The 19,329-nt window shown below is 38.4% G+C and overlaps 2 protein-coding genes and 1 long non-coding RNA gene across 3 annotated transcripts in view; 1 reads left to right on the top strand and 2 right to left on the bottom strand.

Annotated features, from left to right (window-relative positions):
- SPATA1 (spermatogenesis associated 1) overlaps positions 1-7,554 on the bottom strand; it is a 49,773-nt gene extending 42,219 nt beyond the window's left edge. Inside the window, 2 exon segments of the mRNA XM_040470797.1 lie at positions 1,422-1,595; positions 7,511-7,554. Coding sequence (XP_040326731.1) covers positions 1,422-1,523 — 102 coding nt within the window. The 5' untranslated portion in view covers positions 1,524-1,595; positions 7,511-7,554.
- Positions 7,555-10,059: 2,505 nt separating this feature from the next.
- LOC121027388 (uncharacterized) lies at positions 10,060-10,754 on the bottom strand. Its single transcript, XR_005788699.1, has 2 exons — positions 10,641-10,754; positions 10,060-10,184 (listed from the first exon to the last, which is right to left on the bottom strand). It is a non-coding gene; the product is annotated as an uncharacterized LOC121027388 (long non-coding RNA).
- Positions 10,755-10,856: 102 nt separating this feature from the next.
- Positions 10,857-19,182, top strand: GNG5 (G protein subunit gamma 5). Its single transcript, XM_040470800.1, has 3 exons — positions 10,857-11,052; positions 14,586-14,726; positions 18,958-19,182. The coding sequence occupies exons 1-2, from the start codon at positions 10,972-10,974 to the stop codon at positions 14,709-14,711; spliced, it is 207 nt and encodes a 68-aa protein (XP_040326734.1). The 5' UTR covers positions 10,857-10,971; the 3' UTR covers positions 14,712-14,726; positions 18,958-19,182.
- Positions 19,183-19,329: the final 147 nt, after the last annotated feature.

Raw genomic sequence — 19,329 nt, 5'->3', positions numbered from 1 at the left:
TAAAGGGTTAATACAACAGGCTGTAAGGGACAAGAAAATGGAACCTGTTATGATGCTATCTGAATAAAGTGTGAGATGATGGTGGCTCATTCCAATGTACTAGCAGAAGTGATGGGAAATGGTCAGACTGTTATATAATTTGAAGCTATAGTTAGTCCATTGGAAGTGAAGTTTGAGAAACAAACAAACAAAAATGACTCTAAGGCATGTGGCCACAGATACTCAAAGGATGGATTTGCTATCACCTGAGATGGAGAATGTCATGGGGAGAACATGTTTAGGGGAGGGAGAAGAGATCCATAGTTCAATTTGAGATATGCTAATTTTAAGATGTGTATTAGCCATCCATGTGGGATGGAAGCTGAAAATATGAATCTGCAGTTTGGGAAAGAAGACTAGACTGAGGATATAAATTTGGGAATCCTTAGCCTAAAGTTGGTATTTAAAGCTATTATACAGAATGAGACCACCAAGGAATGAGTGCAGATGGAGAAGAAACAAAGAGCTGGCCCCTGAAATTCTCCACTATTAAGTGATCAGGAAGAAGAAGAAAACCCAGCAAAGAAGACTGAAAATGAACAACAAGGAAAGCAGGAGGAAAACCAAGATGTGTATGCTAGAAGCCAAGTGAATTAATTATGTTAAATATGAGTGATCAACAGTGTCAACTGCTGCACACAGATAGACCAAAAATATGCAGGATAAGAATTAAACAACAGATTTAGTAATGTAGAGGTGAATTTAACAAGAGCAATTTTGGTGCAGTAGTGGAGTGAAAACTTGATTGGAGCTGGTTTAAAGAGAAAATGGAGAGAAGGTACTGGGGGTTTGAGAAGGTATGCAATAGTTGTCTAGAACAGTGGAAAAGTAAATGAGTGAGTGGAAGACAGTCTGCCTACCAGCAAAAGGTTCCAGTTGAGATTCATGGTCCTGAATTTAAAGTGAGAACAATGTTCATGTTGGTATATTTTTCTCTAGCCACATTCCACTGTAGGCATAGGTATAGTATAGGTGAAGAATTAGATTAACCAGGGTTTTTGTTTTGCCAAGCAGTATAATGAAATGAGAGAGGGCCAAGGAGTCAAAAGTATCAGAAAGAGAGTAATCCAGATCGTTCTATGGTATTTAAAGTGTGGAGGGCATCAAAAGGTGATGAATAAGACAAACAGACAAACAAAAACAAAAAACAGGTGATAGGATCAATGCACTGAGAACCAATAAAATCAGAGCACTTAGAGGAAATGAACTATAGATAAAAGAACTGGGATAAAATAATTGTAATCAGACCATGGGATACACAGTGGAGTTAATATCTAATACTTTATATAATCCATATTTTGCTTTCTCAAAACTTTTCAAAAACAATATTAAGCAAGCTTTTCTTATATTTTCTTATATTTTAGTTTACAAGATTTTCTTACCTCTGATGAAGAAGGTCGGCTTGGACTGAGGGACATATTCACCAGTGTCTGAATAGGGTGATTATCAGTTGGAATTTTGTGGGGTGTTTTACCTTTCTTCATTTAAGTAGTATATGTAAAGGTTATAACAGATTTTTGACTTGTTTAAGATAGCATTCCACTCAATTCTGGTCTCTGATTCATTCAAAAAGTGAAAAGAAAAACACAAAAGGCTTTAAAATACATGAAAATGGAAACTTAGGAATGTACACAATCTCATAATTTAAAAAGACCTATTACTAGTAAGTCTGTGTGTGTGTATATACATATATATATATATATATATATACACATCTATCTATCTATCTATCTATCTATATGTATGTATGTATGTATCTTCAATACAACTAAATAAGTTGTTAAATTACATTATAAAAGACTTGTGACCAGGGCATATTTTACTATTCTAAACAATTAATTTTCTCAAGGTTGAAAATTAAAGTTAAATATATATGGTATTTTATATAAAGTAGAAATATGTTTCTGGAAGTATAAAGACTAAATTTGTGCAAATGGCTATAGAATGATGAAAACTGTTTTACCATAAACATTTCTTCCTGGGCTTGGATATCTCAAATATAACATGAATAATTATTCCAGATGAAAATGCCAGTTTTTAAGTACTTTAAGCTATGTTTCTGTTGTTTCCTGTATTGCTCTCAGAGGATTTGAAACAGTTTACAAGAATCCACAATAACATTTAAATTATATAATAAAAATTGAAAAGTTAGGTAGCTGAATTACTCTAAACAGGAATTATCAAAGTAGGACATTCCTTAAGTAAACGATGTGATACCAATACCAGAATAGAAGCCTTTTCAAGATTTCAAAGCATTGTACAATCTTGATTTATATTAAAACAGTAAGTGCAACAAAATTTAAAATTTCTGTTATTTGGTATTGATTACAGCTCTATGAAATCATATCAGAGACCACTAATTATTCTAATGGTATCAAAATTTAAAAATTATATCCTGGAACATAACATCTTTTAAATCAAGTTAGTTTCACATATTACTTCCTATGCAAATTTCTCACAATAATTAAAACTTAAAATGTTTTGTTATTTTAACCATCTCAAACATTATTTTAATTATATTAGTATTTTTTTAACTATTTAGATATTTCCATTTCTATACCTACCCAAAGGCTCTTTCTGCCATTGTACTGATATCAGCCTATATTATGAACCTAAACCCAACTCAGATACATATATGGTAATGTCTTTATTATATAAAAATTATTTGTAATAACCTATAAGAATTAGTCCATGGGCATGCAAATTGCTACTGATGTGAAAACTGGGAGGCTGGGATTGTTAATTTCTGTGCATGCATTAAAAGCTTGTCATTTTTGGGGTGCCTGGGTGGCTCAGTTGGTTAAGCTTCTGACTCTTGATTTTGGCTCAGGTCATGATCTCACGGTTCATGAGATGGAACCCAAGATGGGCTCTGCACTGACAGCACGGGCCTGTGCACATGTGCACATTCTCTCTCAAAATAAATTAACATTAAAAAAAAAACTTGACATTTTCATTCAGAACAAATTTTTATTTTTTATTTATTTATTTATTTTTTATGATTTCATATTTTTTTATTTATTTATTTATTTATTTATTTATTTATTTATTTATTTATGTTTTTATTTATTTTTGAGACAGAGAGAGACAGAGCATGAGCAGGGGAGGGGCAGAGAGAGAGGGAGACACAGAATCTGAAACAGGCTCCAGGCTCCGAGCTGTCAGCAGAGCCTGACGCGGGGCTGGAACTCACGGACTGTAAGATCATGACCTGAGCCGAAGTCGGAAGCCCAACCGACCGAGCCACCCAGGCGCCCCCAGAACAAATTTTTAATTAAGCAAACTCAAGTCATTAACCAAGACCTGCTTTAATATTGTCCTCAGGTAAACTGCCCCATTACATTATCCCTCCTAAAGGTATAGCAAAGAAGCCATATTTTGAACGATACCTCCATTTTGTCATTTCTGACTGGATCAATGCTGAAGACTAAATCCTGGACAATAAAATGGCACTGCATATAAAGATGAGACCTTAGAAATTAGAACTGGGAGAACTCAAGATTCAGAATTCTCAAAAATAGATTATCATTAGTCAATTATGGGTTTGAGAGGGAGTAAGTGCTCATAGATATATCACCTGTCATCTTTGATCTGGTCTGTACTTTAAAGAGAACGACCTATCGTACTTTCTCTGCATTTTTCCAAAATGATTTTTGGAGTAAGCAGCAGAACTAAAAAGCAAGCTTAAAAATTTCTGACACTTGATGACCTGGTGTTGAGAATCCAGGGTACTGCCAGCCCAGGCCTACTTCAGCTCTAGGCATCCCACTGGGGTGGCCCCGATGCAGCATGCTACAAAACTCCCAGTCTGTACCCACTCCAGCTCCAGCCAGCCAGCCAAAGTCACCAGGCACATGCAGTCTACACATGGATGGTTCCTGTACAACACCATTCCTTCAAGACTGGGATAGATTGCTGTTTCACCTAATTCATAGAAACATACACAGAAAATGAAACAACATGAGAAGACAGAGGAATATGGTTTCAATGAGAGGAATATTTGTTTAAATGAAAACAAAACCACAGAAAGAACTAAATGAAATGAAGATAAGAAACCTATTTCATAAAGAGTTCAAAGAATGGTCAAAAAGATGCTCACCAGGCTGCAGAAAAGAGTGAATAAATCAAGTGAGTTTCAAGAAAGGGATAAAAACATTCAAAAGAACCAACCAGAGGTGAAGAATATAATAACTGAAATGAAAAATACACTAGAGGAAAACAGTAACAGATATAGGGAAACAATAAGAGATTCCGTGATCTGGAAGACAGGGTAACAAAAAGTACCCAAGCTGAACAGCAAAAAGAGAAAAGAATTAAAAAAAAATTTTTTTTAAGTTTGTTTATTTAAGAGACAGAGCACAAGTTGGGGAGGGGCAGAGAGAGAGAGAGAGAGAGAGCGAGCAAGCAAGCGAGCGAGCAGGCAGGAGAGGGGCAGAGAGAGTTACAGAATCTGAAGCAAGTTCCAGGCTCGGAGAAGTCAGCACAGAGCCCATGCAGGGCTTGAACTCACGAACCACAAGATTGTGACCTGAGCCGAATTTGGCGCTTAACTGACTGAGCCACCCAGGGGCCACAAGAGAATAGAATTCTTAAAAATGAGGAAATCTTAAGAGAATTCTGGGACAATATCAAACATACGAACATTTGCAGTGTAGTAATCCCAGAAAGAGAAGAGAAAGGGGCAGAAAATTTATTTGAATAAATAATAGCTGAAAACTTCCTCGACCTGGGTAAGAAAACAGAGAAGTAGGCCCAGGAAGCAGAGAGAGAATCCCAAATAAGATAAACCCAAAAAGGTCCACATCAAACCCCTAATAATTAAAACACCAAAAACTAAAGATTGAGACTTTCAAATATAACAAGAGAAAAACAACTAGTTACATACAAGGAAAACCCCATAAGGCTATCTATCACCTGATTTTTCAGCAGAAACTTTGCAGGCCAGAGGGAGTGGCATGATATATTCAAAGCACTAAAAGGAAAAAAAAAATACAACCAAAAATACTATATCCGGCCAGGTTATCATTCACAATTGAAGGAAAGATAGAGTCTCCCAAACAAAAATTAAAGGAGTTCATCACCACTAACCTTACAAGAAAAGTTAAAGGGACTTCTTTAAGTGGAAAAGGCCATAACTAGAAGAAAATTATAAAAGGATATAATTTCACTAATAAAAGCAAACATATAGTAAAGGTAGTCAATCATTCACTTACAAAGCTAGTATGAAGGTTAAACATCAAAAGTGGTAAAATCAATTATATGTAAAAAAAAAAGTAGTTAAGGAAGTCACAAAATAAAAAGGTGAAAAATGTGATCATATACATAAAACGTGAAGGGGGAAAGAGTAAAAATGTCATGCTTCTAAAATGTGTTCAAGCTTAAGCAGCCATCAACTTATCATAGATTGCTATATACTTAGGATGTTGTATATGAATTTCATAACCACAAACCAAAAGCCTGTAACAGATACACAAATATAAAGACAAAGGAGAACATTAAAGAAAGTCATCACAAGGGAAGAGATCAAGAGAAGAAGAAAGGAATAGAGAACAATAAAAACAACCAGAAAACAATGAAGAAAATTATAGTAAGTACATACCTATCAATAATTACTTCAAATGTAAATGGACTAAATGCTCCAGGTAAGACACAGGGTGACAAAACGCATATAAAAAAAAAAAAAAGAAAAGAAAAAAAAAAAACCCCTCCAAATGCTGCCTACAAGAAACTCACTCCATACCTAAAGACACAAACTGAAAGTAAAGGGATAGAAAAAGATATTCACACAAATGAAGTGGCAAAAAAAAAAGCTAGGGTAGAAATACTTATATCAGACAAAATAGACTTTAAACAAGGACTGTAACAAGAGACAATGAAGGGCATTATGTAATGATAAAGTGATTAATACAACAAAAGTATATAACAATTGTAAATATCTGTGCACCTAATATAGGAGTACTTATATATATAAAAGAATATGAACAGACATAAAGGCAGAAATTGACAGTTATATGATCACAGTTGGGAACTTTAACAACACCGCACTTACATCAATGGATAGATCATCCAGACAGAAAATCAACACAGAGACTGGCTTTGAATTATGCATTAGACCATATGAACTTAACAGATATATACAGAACACTCCATCCCCAAACAGCAGAATATACATTCTTTTCAAGTGCATATGAACATTCTCTAGGATTGATCATGTTAGGCCACTAAACAAGTCTCAATAAATTTAAGAAGACTGAAATAAAATCAAGCATCTTTTCTGAACACAAGAATATGAAACTAGAAATCATTACAAAAAAAAGGAAAAAATACAAATGTGGAGATTTGAAAACACGTTACTAAACACCCAATAAGTCATAAATCAAATAGGAAATCAAAACCAAGAGATAAATAAAAATGGAAACACCATGGTTCAAAATTTTGGGGATGTATCAAAAGTAGTTCTAAGAGGGAAGTTTATAATGATATAGGTCTGCCTTGAGAAACAAGAAAAATCTCAAACAATCTAACCTTACACCTAAAGGAACCAGAGAAGAAAGGAAATCCTATCAGAACAGAAATAAATGAAACAGAAGAAAAAAAAAAAAATCAGTGAAACTAACAGTGAGTCCTCCGAAAAGATACACAAAATTAATAAACCTGTAACCAGATTCATCAAGAAAAAAAGGGAGAGGCCTCAATAAAATCAGAAATGAAAGAGAAATAACAAGCTTCATTACAAAAATACAACAAATTATAAGAGGCTGCTATGAGAAATTACATGCCAACAAATTGGACAACCTAGAATAAACTCATAGAAAAACATACAATCTTCCAAGATTGAATCAGAAAGAAATAAAAAATCTGAACAGGCTGATTACTAGTAACAAAATTCAGTTGGTAATCAAAAAGCTCTGGGGCACCTGGGTGGCTCAGTTGCTTAAGCATCTGACTCTTGATTTTGGCTCAGGTCATAATCTTGAGGTTTTGAGAGTTCGAACCCCACATCAGGGCTCTGTGCTGACAGTGCAGAGCCTGCCTGGGATTCTCTCTTTCCCTCTCTCTCTGCCCCTCCGCTGCTCATGCTTACTCTCTTTCTCTTAAATTTAATAAATAAACTTTTAAAAAAATATTAAAAAAAACACAACTATTAAGTCTACACCAAAATAAAAAACTTTTGCACAGCATTAGAACCATCAACAAAATGAAAAGACAACCTACTGTATGGGAGAAGATTTCTTTTTTTTTTTTTTTTTTTGTAATTGACATATCTGACAAGGAGTTAATATGCAAAATATATAAAGAACTCCTACAACTCTACATCAAACCCACAAATAAATTAAAAAACGGGCAGATGATCTGAACAGACATTTTTCCAAAAAAGACATATAGATGTCCAACAGACACATGAAAAGATGTTCAACATCACTAATCATCAGGGAAATGCAAATCAAAACCACAACGAGGTATTTATTACCTTACACATATATAAATGGCTAGAATCAAAAAGACACGAACAAGTGTTGGCAAGGATGTGGAGAAAAAGAATCCCTCATTCACTGTTGGTAGGAATGTAAATTGGTGCAACCACTGTGGAAAGCACTATGCAGGTTCCTCAAAAATTAAAAACAGAAATACCATATGATTCAGTAATTCCACTACTGGGTATTTGCCCAAAGAAAACAAAAACATGAATTCAAAAAATATATGCACCCATATGTTTATTGCAGTATTATTTTATAATAGCCAAGATATGGAAGCAACCCAACTGTTCATTGACAGATGAATGGATAAAGAAGAAGTGGTTTATATAAACAATTGAATACTACTCAGCCATAAAGAAGAATGTAGTCTTGCCCTTTGCAACAACATGAATGGAACTAGAAGGTATTAGGCTAAGTGAAATAAGTCAGACAGAGAGAGACAATCACCATATGATTTCACTTACATGTGGAACCTAAAAAACAAATGAATGAGCAAAACACCAGACCCTTAAATACAAAGAACAAACTGATGGTTTCCAGAGGACAGTAGGGAGATGAGTGAAATAAAGGGAATTAAGACGTACAAACTTCCAGTGATAAAATAAGTCATGGAAACAAAAAGTACAGCATAAGAATACAGCCAATAATATTGTGATAATATTGTTTGGTGAGAGATGGTGAGTATGCTGATTGTGATGAGCACTGAGTAATGTATAAAGCTGTTGAATCATTATGTTATACACCTGAAACTAATATAACATTGTATGTTAATCATACTTCAATAACCAAAAAACAATCTGATTAAAAAATGGGCAGAGGACCTGAACTCGCATTTTTTTTAAAGACAACACACAGATGGCCAACAGACATATAAAAAGATCCTCAAAATCAATAATCACCAAGGAAATGCAAATCAAAACCACAAGGAGATCACTTCACACCCCTCAGAATGGCTAGTTTCAAAAACACAAGAAATAAAAGTGTTGGCAAGGAAGTGAAGAAAAAGGAACTCTCCTGCACTGTTGGTGGGAATGTAAATTGGTGCAGGCATTGTGGAAAACAGTATGCAGGTTCTTCAAAAATTAAAAATAGAAACACTATACCATCTAGTAATTCTGCTACCTGATATTTAGCTGCAGAAAATGAAAACACTAATTTGAAAAGATATATGCACCTCTATGTTTACTGCAGCAATGTTTACAACAGCCAAGGTATGGAAGCAACCCAAGTATTCATCAATGGATGAATGTAGAAAGAATATATAGGGGCACCTGAGTGGCTCAGTCGGTTAAGCATCCAACTTCGGCTCAGGTCATGATCTCACGGTTTGTGAGTTCGAGCCCCGCGCCAGGCTCTGTGCTAACCGCTCAGAGCCTGGAGCCTGCTTCAGATTCTGTGTCTCCCCCTCTCTCTGTCTCTGTCCCTCCTCTGCTCACACTCCATCTCTCTCTCTCTCTCAAAAATAAATAACACTAAAAAGTTATAAAAAAAAGAACATGCAGAATATCATTCAGTAATGTAATATTACTCCTCTCTAAAAAAGAATGAGACCTTGCCCTTTGCAACTCGGATGGGCCTAAAGAATATTATGCTATGTGAAATAAATCAAAGAGTGACAAATACAATATGATTTCACTTATAAGTGAAATCGAAAAAATAAATGAAGGAACAAACAAAACCGGAAAGAGACCCATATACAGAGAACTTACGGTTGCCAGAGGGAAGGAGGGTGGGGGGATGGGCACAATGGATGAAGGGTCGTAGTAGGTACAAGATTCCACCTATGGCATGAATAAGTCTCTGGGATAACAGGTACAGCGAGGAATAGAGTCAACGGTACTGTGATAGCATTGTATGGTGACAGATAGCAGCCACACTTGTGGTGAGCACAGCATAATGAAGAGAGTTGTCAAATCACTGTTCTACACCTGAAACTAATGTAACATTGTGTGTCAATTGTACTTCAATTAAATTTTAAAAATTCTGGATAGATTTATTACTTCATTATGAAATGGGGAAACAGTGGCTCAGCAAAGTTTAAATGGCTTTGGCCTGCAGGAGGGGGTGGGGAGGGGTGGTGGTGGAGAATACCAAGGTAAGTGGTAGAGCCAGAATTTAAACCTTGGTTTTTAACCCTAGTTATTACATCTATTGTATGAATTAAATAAACTACTAAAGCACCCTGTACATTTTTGTAAAGTGATTTGAACTATTTAGTAAATAATGTGTTATTTGTCAATTAGAGCAAATTATATGTGGATTTTCTCACTACACAAAAAAATCTGAAATGTCTCAGTGATTAAATCATTCACGTTTATAGAAAGAAAACAGTAGTGTATTCCTTGATGTACTTTAATCGTTGAATAGGAGGAAACACTTATCCTAAGCGCTGTGACATAACAAATAAGTTTCCATGGGTGAGACATTCATTGGCTGAGCTTATTTTGCTTGATTAGATACTACTGTTTCTCTCTCCAGCAACTCCTCTGAAGGTCAATTTCAAGCAGCAGGTAATAAGTTACCACTGAAATACAAAACAAACTTTCCGGAAGCACCAAAAGTTGTTTTATTTTTTAAGGTGTAATAAGCGTTAATTCCCCAAGTGAAGTGGATAACAAGATGAGACGGGTGTAATCTTCTGCAAGTACTTTGGCTTCTTCACCACCTCTTCGAAAAAAACCAAGAGATAAGAAGCGAGAGAAGCCAAATCCTGAGAAGACGCGCTTTCCCCTAGCGAGCCAGCACCCCTGCTCCCCGCCGCCCCGCTTCCCTCGGTCAGTTACGGCGACCTCCGAGCTCGAAAGAGAGCTTTGGGCCTCAGGGGGGTCTGATGGCCGGAAACTGGCTGAAGACCTGCCGGCCCACAAACTCGGGTAGCGTTTTAGAGACGCGTCTCTAAGGAGACGGGGTGTCCGTAACTCGCGCCGGCTACTTCAGGCTCCTACTCCTCGGCTGGGCCCTTCTCTTCCCACAACCTCTGCCGCCAAGGCCGTCAGGAAAACTGGAACCTCTTTGTCACCTGTCCAGCAGGTCTTTTATAAACTCCTTCAAGCACCCGCCTTTCCTAACCAGTCCTTTTCAGGTTCCCCTCGAGTGTTGGCGGCTAATGAGCTTTTTCTTTACCTCTCCTAAGTCGGCCTCTCGGGAGAGGAAGATGGGCGACAGGTCTCGCTGGCTTCCCGCTGCTCCTCTGCCCAAAGCGCGATCCTCCCCTTCTCACTCCCTTCTTCCCCTCCCTCCGGCTCCGCTCCTGCGTGGGGAGAGGAGCTGGAACTGAGAGCCGTGGAGGACACGCATGCGCGCCGCGGGTGGAGCCTCTGGGCAAAGAACCGGAAACTTAAGAGACAAAGTTCGGAGCCCCGCCCCCCGCCGCGCTGCCCCGCCGTCAGACCCCGCGGACCCTCTACCGGACCGATTCCCGCAACGACGAATCTGCCCGGCTCTCGCGAGCGCCATGTCGGGTTCCTCCAGCGTCGCCGCTATGAAGAAAGTGGTTCAACAGCTCCGGCTGGAAGCCGGGCTCAACCGCGTGAAGGTGTGCGGGGGCGGGCGGACGAGGGGGAGGGGAGGGCGGCGGCGGCGGATGGGATCCGGCGGCCGGGGTGGCTGGGGGGAGCGGCACTTTTGTCCCGCTCCTGTTTCCTCTGGGGAGGACGCGCGCTCGGCGGCGACGACCCGATCCGGGAGGGCCAGCTTTAGAGAAGTAGCGGCGCGGATCGGCGTTTTGTTCGGGGGTCGGTTAGTGCGCCTTTCCGCGCCAGGACTTTCCAAGGCAGGCTGGCCCCGGAGCTGAACCACGGCTTTCCGCATTCCGGTGGCCCTTCTCCCTCCCTCCGCCGTGACTCCGCGGCTGGCTTGGGCAACAGCTGCTCCTCCGAGCGCCGTCCGCACCCTTCTAGTCCTTAGCTTACCAGACTCCACCCTTTATTTTCACGGGACAGAGTTTTACCTGGCTTTTAATTCATAACAGAACCTATTTGCATGTCGGAACGTTCCCAAACCCACTCCTTGCCAACTCCTCTTATCCACCGAACACATACCTGAAAACGAATTTTTGCAAACTCAAACTGTAAGTTAAAGAAGCATGTTTGTTTTCGAAACGTCCCCGGTGCCTAAGGTTACCACTGGTGTGTTCTGTACAACCTCATACAAAGCGTGCATTTCATACTTAGTTGGCAGTTTACTGTGTCTGACCTTGGAAATATCTATTGGTTTGCATACCTTAGTGATCAGAGTGGACCATTCTTCCTTGTTTTGCCGTCTAGTTAATACTGACCTTGTCTTGGGGCATTTACCTTGCGGGGAGAAACCTTTGTGTGTGTTGGCAGGACAACCTGACATTCAAGTGCTGTCCCAAGTTTCTCCAGATTTTTAAAATCCTAAGTGGATTGGCTTCTTTCTGATGCAGGTCATCTTACAAGTGAAACACTTCTTGTAATTAAAAAAAGAAACGAGAATATAAATCATGCCCTCTGTTGAAAGAAGCAGCCAGTTTTCAAGATGACTTGATTGTGTACTCATCTGGCTAAGTGTTTACTTCTCCCTGAAATGTTTTATGGAGTAAGATAGCCTCCCATTTACCTACTTCCTTAAATAGAAATGTCAGGGACCTAGCTTACTCAGTTGTGGTCACCTCAGGAGGGAAGGGAAATTCCCATCAGTTTGGTGTGGGATTCCCCTCCCTGTCCTTTAAGTGCTGTAGACTACATTGCTGTTTGGAATCCATTTCTCTCATCTCCAGCTTCTTAACTCATCTCCGTGATTTATGGTCAATCTCGGTTGGATTTAACTCTGAAACTTGAAATCCTATGTTTCTTAACCAACCATTACATTATCACACATGTGCGCCTTTATCACAGGTTAGAGTGGCCCAGGAAAGAAAAAAAAAATGGGACTGGGATGCAAAAAAAAAAAAAAAAAAAAAAGCTGGCTGAAAGTAGTAAGTGGTCATTGGGGGTACTTAGTTCCTTGTCTCGAAAGAAAATGAGATGAAGGCCTCAGATTAAAGTACTCTGAGGGTTTTACTATGAAAACCCCAGCTACTCCAGTGACTCTTCCAAGTGATGCCTGCCTCTTGGACATAATTCTTCAGGAGGCTTCTGTTCTGGAGCATTAAAGTCACCACAGGTGGCTTTGGTTTTAGAGTTATTTCATCTCATACTAGGGATGTAGCAAGGAGGGGAGGGTGTTCCACCTTGGGACTTCAAATGAACTTTTCTTTAACTCTGTTGTAAAGTGTGGTTGGTTTGATTTTATTTTGTGCACCTATTTTATCCATGACTCTGTGCTAGATGCTTTTTTTTTTGGTGATATTTTAAACTAGCACGAGTTTACTGTTAAACCTTTATGTTTAACCACAGTTGATAGAAATTTTCACAAATGCTTGGCAAACTATACCATATGTAGGGTGACCATGCATTGTATTGCCAACCAGGGCACTTTGGAGAGTGAAAGAGGGCACTAATAATTATGCCAAGATTATAAGGTTTCAATCTCCTGGATGGTGATTATTACTGTGCTTTAGGGGCTAGCAGCTTGTTTGAGTTTAGAGCCTTTGTCTCAGTTCACCCACTGCTTGGAATTCTCGCTGATGGTTGTTTCTCACTGATAGTTACTTGGCTGGATCTCGTCATTGAGATGTCAGTTTAAATGTCACCTCCTCAGAGACACTTTTCCTTAGGTCAAGATCTAACCACTCTATTTCTGAATAGCTCCTTGTCTGTATTTTCTCCTGAACTGTCACCTCCATAACAGGAACCTGGCTATTCTTATGTATTCTCAGTGCCTAGAAGTATATTTGGCACATAGTGGTGCTTGAGAAGTTTGTGAAAGGGAGGTAATTAAGTTGGAAGCCTGCCTACACTTTAGGCAGAAAGTTGTCAGATACTTTATCCTTACTGCTAGTTAATGTGAATGAAACCAAGTTTTAAGATTGTGTAAAATGATACCTTGCATTCCCCACTTTAGCTACACCTTCTCTTGGTGGGTAAGCAGGATGGCCACTTGTAGCACTTGCTAACAGGTATTTACACATTACACAGTTGCTAACCTGTGGATAAACTGTTGTATAAGTGGATAAAATGCTGTATAATGTACAAACATTTCAAGGCTTGAGATTCATTTTGGGATGATGTATCCTTTTACCAGGTAAATGTCTGGGTTACAGCAGTAATCTGCAGGATTTCTTAGAGTATTTGTGATGCTTTCACCTCCCTTTCAAATGCCCAACTGAACTGGACACCTGCTCTCACCCTCTTGGGGATAGTTAAAACTGAAAATAAAATGATTGTTTTTCCCATCTTCCTAAACCTCAAGACTTAGGATCTTGTATTCATTTGGAGCATCTTTTATTCATGTTCTACATCTGAACCGTTCAGTTCACTGTTCTGGTATTCTACATCACCTAATCAGAATATATACAAATCATAGGTGTTTAAGTGATACCTAATTCCTTAAGTGCTGTTTGAGTGGCATTGCATACATATGTGAAAATTAAATCACATTTAAGCAGACACACTGCTGCTTAAAGGCAGGCTGCTTGGTGAAGTGGCTAAAATAATTCAGTGTTTGCTATCGGCTTTTCAGTTACAGGACACTGAACTGTCCAGTTTTGTAACATGAAACAGCAGATGGTACATAATGCCAAAACAATGAACTGAGTGGTTCAGATTTAGAACATGATGTTCATTTTCTCAGTAATATATATGCTTTCAAGACAGTTAACACCTTTTGTTTGCATCTTGTGTACTGCTTTTAGTAAAAAACAAGATGTTGAGTAACCTGAAGGTTGAGTACCTCTGAAGTTTATTAATAAACTACCCAGATGGGTTTTTCTTTGCAGATGTACTAAATCATTTGATGCTTTTAATAAGCAAGCAAAAGAAAGCATACTATAAACTAGTCCACTGTATGTGCAGTGTTTGGAGTATGATGAGCTCAGTATGACTCTTTATATGTCTTCTTTTGAGTTAAGAGAAGTGTTTATTGCGGGTATTTCAAAGATTTGAGAAAACCTTCCTGAAAACATTCTCACCTCCTCCCACTACCCCCTCCTTTTGTCTTGTACAGGTTTCCCAGGCAGCTGCAGATTTGAAACAATTCTGTCTGCAGAATGCTCAACACGATCCCCTGCTGACTGGAGTATCTTCAAGTACAAATCCCTTCAGACCCCAGAAAGTCTGTTCCTTTTTGTAGTAAAACGAATCTTTGGTAAGTTTCTTTAATATTTAGGGTTTGTTTTTTTTTTTTAAACTGCAGTGTTTATGGGGACAACTTTGAATACGTGTACTACCAATTGATTTGGATTCTGATGTCATTTATGTAATAGAAACCAGCTCTGTAGCACAGCATAGCAGAGAATTAATTGGGAATGCAAGAGAAATTCAGGATATAGTTGAATAGACTGACATGGTGTGGACATTTGTAGTGGGGGATAACAGGTTTTACTCTTTATTCTTAGGTAAAGATACAACAAGAGAGAAATGAAGTGTATGAGAGGTGGATTTGATTTCAGATTTCAGGATGGGCTGGTTTAAAGCATGTATCCATATGTTAATCTGTAGCTTCCATTTCAAGTGTCAGCGTGTGCAAAATTGTATAATGTTAATCCAAGAGAGATTTGACCAAAAAAACATGCTGTGGATAATTTAATATGTAATCCAAGGGTGCTGCTACCTTTTATAAATTCACAGTACTTAACTCAGAGGGTGTACTCATATTGACCTATGAGAAGCAACCAAACTAATAGTGTTTAAAAAAAAAAAGAAAGACTATGGCACACACCCTTTACAAACATTCTAACTCCTCAAAGTGCAGGAAGCCAGCTTCTTAAAATACCATGTTACATAGTTGGTGCCCTCCCTAATTAAGCTTTGTGGATTTGGGAGTATCCAGGAAGTCAGCATGCTTCCAGTAAATACAATGATTGGTAAAGATTTTGAAACACCAGAAACCACCTTTGAGTAACAGGTTTTCCATAAGGAAGTAGCTTTTTTTTTAACAGCCTAACATGTTCGTATTTAATAGTTAATAGTTCTTTGCTTCAGCAATATTAATTCTTCATGGCAGTTTTTGGGTATTTCATATTTTTATGGCTTATTAAAGATTCTTTTTAAACCTCTGTTCCCCATTGTATTCACTTTATAAAGTGGTTTATTTTCATTTGATGTAAAATACTGTTAAGAAACGTGGCTTCTTGGGGCGCCTGGGTGGCGCAGTCGGTTGAGCGTCCAACTTCAGCCAGGTCACGATCTTGCAGTCCGTGAGTTCGAGCCCCGCGTCAGGCTCTGGGCTGATGGCTCGGAGCCTGGAGCCTGTTTCCGATTCTGTGTCTCCCTCTCTCTCTGCCCCTCCCCCGTTCATGCTCTGTCTCTCTCTGTCCCAAAAATAAATAAACGTTGAAAAAAAAGAAACGTGGCTTCTTACCTGGCTGTTAACAGTTTCATTTTGTAGGAGTCTGCAGATAAGTGTTTAAATGACTTGCTCAAAATTATAATATAGCTAGGATAAGAACCCGGATTTCAAAGTAAAATAACAGCTACTAATCCTGGCAGTTTAATAAAACAGGTTTATGGATATGATTTTAAACACCTTGGGCCAAGAAAAGGATGTTTGGATGTAAAAGTATTTCTTCTCAAACTTGAATGTATCTGCAAATTACCTTGTTAAAATGCAAATTCAAATTCAGTAGGTCTAAATTCTAAGGGCTGAAGGATTTTTTTTTTCTTTTTAATGTTTGTTTTAGAGAGTAACTGCACACAAGTGAGGGAGGACAGAGAGAGAGGGAGACAGAATCCAAAGTAGGCTCCAGGCTCTGAGCCGTCTGCATAGAGCCTGACACAGGGCTTGAATTCATGAACCATGACGTTGGATGCCCAACCAACTGAGCCACCCAGGCATAGGGCTGAAGCATTTCTTACAGATGCCCAGGTTATACAGATGTTGGTCATCCTGGGCCCACACTGAATGGCCGGGATACATAGATTCTATATTTGAGTCTTTATATTCATGTCTTTTAAAAATATATAGTTTAAAGAAAGACAGCATAGATAACTTAGCAGTAGGTTAGAATACAAGGAAAATACAAAGACCATGATCAGCAGACCTAGAGACAATCATTATTAATCTAGATTTCCTTTTAAGAGGGAAAAAAATTTATATGCTGGTTTACAGACAGTGAGTATGTACAGTTTTTATTCTGCTTTTAAAAAACCTTTATGGATGCCTGGGTGGCTCGGTTGGTTAAGCATCTGACTTGGGCGGCTCAGATCATGATCTCCCGGCTTGTGAGTTTGAGCCTCACTCTGTGCTGACAGCTTAGAGCCTGGAACCTGTTTCGGATTCTATGTCTCTCTCTCTCTGTCTCTCTCTCTGCCCCTCCCCCTCTCATGCTCTCTCTCTCTCTCTCAAAAATAAAAATTAAAAAAAACCTTGAACTTTATTTCATTAAAAATTCTTTGTAAATGAAATTTTTAGTGGCTGTATTATACATCATTAATACAGCTTAAACATCATTAAATATTGCTACACTGAGGCAAATATCTTGGTAGTCCTATGTATAGTTTACCTGTTTTCTTTAAGATAAATTTCTAGAAGTAAGATTATTCAGTAAGGAATGACATTTAAAATTTAATAACACTTGCTAACTGGGAACAAACTTTCCACATGGAGCTCAAGAGTGCTTTCTCTTGAGCCCTTGCCAAACAGACCTCAGCCTATTTGCTACTGTTTTCTACTGATCTAGTTTTTTCTAGTTTTTCTACTGATCTAGTAATTCAAATGTTAACTGACTGAGGTTAAACATTTTTTTTCACCATTCTGTTTAAGCCTCTTGAACATTCTCGTTCTAAGACAATAGAAATTTCCAAATAAGTATAGAGAACCATATATCTACCATCCTGAATTAGTTTACCTTACTAATTTTCTTTTTTTTTAATTTTTTTTAACGTTTATTTATTTTTGAGACAGAGAGAGAGACAGAGCATGAACGGGGAAGGGGCAGAGAGAGAGGGAGACACAGAATCGGAAGCAGGCTGCAGGCTCCGGGCCATCAGCCCAGAGCCCGACGCGGGGCTCAAACTCACGGACCGCGAGATCGTGACCTGAGCTGAAGTCGGACGCTTAACCGACTGAGCCACCCAGGCGCCCCGTTACTAATTTTCAAAAAGAAATAAAAGACACTTTTTCTACCTTTCTGTATAGGTAACTTACTCTGAAGTGGGTATACCCATGTTTTTACTTTTTACTACGTTTCTTGTGTTTTGTAGTTTTAAAACATAGTTACTGTTTTTTAAGGACCAACTATTGTTTGAGATTTGTGTTGATCCTTGTAGATTGTTTTACCTGCTCTCTATCTCTAGTATTCAACGTGTGTATAAACCTCAGTTTGTTTATCCATTCCCCAGCCGAATTACATTTAGGCTATTCCTAGTTCTTCCCTCTTAAAACACCACGATAGTCAACATCCATGTATGTTTCACTTTATGTATAGGTTTATCTAGGTAAATGTTAAGTGGGGTGTCTGTCCAGTTGAATGGGGGCCTCCACATGTGAGGCAGTGATCGGGTGGAAGTTGATGGTGATGGAGGTGAAAGAATTTACCCAAGACAGAACAAAGGAGATAGAAATTTACTGCATACACCTTAAGGGACCGGGAAGGCAGGACAGCAGAAAGGCTTGTGCCATGAGGCAGTGGGAATGGAATACACCTTAGGGGGAGCTTTGGGCAGGACAGCAAAGGAGAGGCTTTCTGCAACGAGGAAGCAGTTAGGGGCTGTTTTTAAAGGGAGAACATGAGGCGATGTATGGAATCTTCCTTTTGGTAACTGTGCCTAGTTGTAAGTAGCCCATTGGTTAGTTAGGGCCTAAGGATATTTTAATGTGGATCGCCTGATGGGCCTGTGTGTATCCAGGCAGGGGATCCATGTGGGCACTTTTTACATTCCATGGCTCAAGCCTGTTTGCCTAAAAGTGGCCTCTACAGTAAATAGAAGTGGGATTGCATCTTCTACCTTAGTAGAATTTATCAAACTGCTCTCCTCAATGCTATTGCTTATTTTCTAGGGATATTCAGATTTTTCTGAATTTAAGAGATTTTTATGTTAACTTTTAAAAATTAGGATATAGAGTATATTTGGCAGTGATCTTGGCAAGTTAATCTAGAAGTCTGTTTTTTATAAACCATGGGTGATTTGTACTTCAGAGTGGTTGTGAAAATTAAGAGAAAATTCTATTTTATATACCACAGAGATCTATTTCTCATTTTTTCCCTTGAAACCCTGTGATATGTCTGCTTCCTAAAAGGCTTGGTTTAATTGAAAGCATTGTATAAGCTAACATGCAAATGAATGCCCTCAAAGTAATAGAAGATGTATTACTTTTCAGAAAAAACTATTGTGTTTTGGTCCTTTCCCCTAATCTACTCTTTTCTTTTCCATTTCAGGTTTTCTAAACCATTTTTCATGAACCAGTGCATATTCAAAGGAGAACTAAATTTGGAGCCTGTATGAAAGCTTATCCCTATAACACGTGCCATACTATATAAACTTCTACTTTTGTCAGTCCTTAACATCTACCTCTCTGAATTTTCATAAATTTCTATTTCACAAGGGTAATTATTTTATATACACTGGCAGCCACATACAATAAAATACTTAGTGTAAAAGTTTTTTGGTTAATTACTGGTATTGAATATACTATGTATTAATTTGTTTTGAACACATAAGATAATGGCAATTTCTCAATGTCATTAAGAAGAGGTTTATGTTTTAGGGCTTGTTCTACAGCTCATCTCACATAATTGTATACCATACAT

This window comes from Herpailurus yagouaroundi, unplaced genomic scaffold (genome assembly GCF_014898765.1).
Source record: "Herpailurus yagouaroundi ecotype Mexico unplaced genomic scaffold, PumYag 77, whole genome shotgun sequence".
Lineage (NCBI taxonomy): Eukaryota > Metazoa > Chordata > Mammalia > Carnivora > Felidae > Herpailurus > Herpailurus yagouaroundi.
Note: the sequence above shows the minus strand (reverse complement) of the source record. Positions and strands in the feature narration are given on the sequence as shown.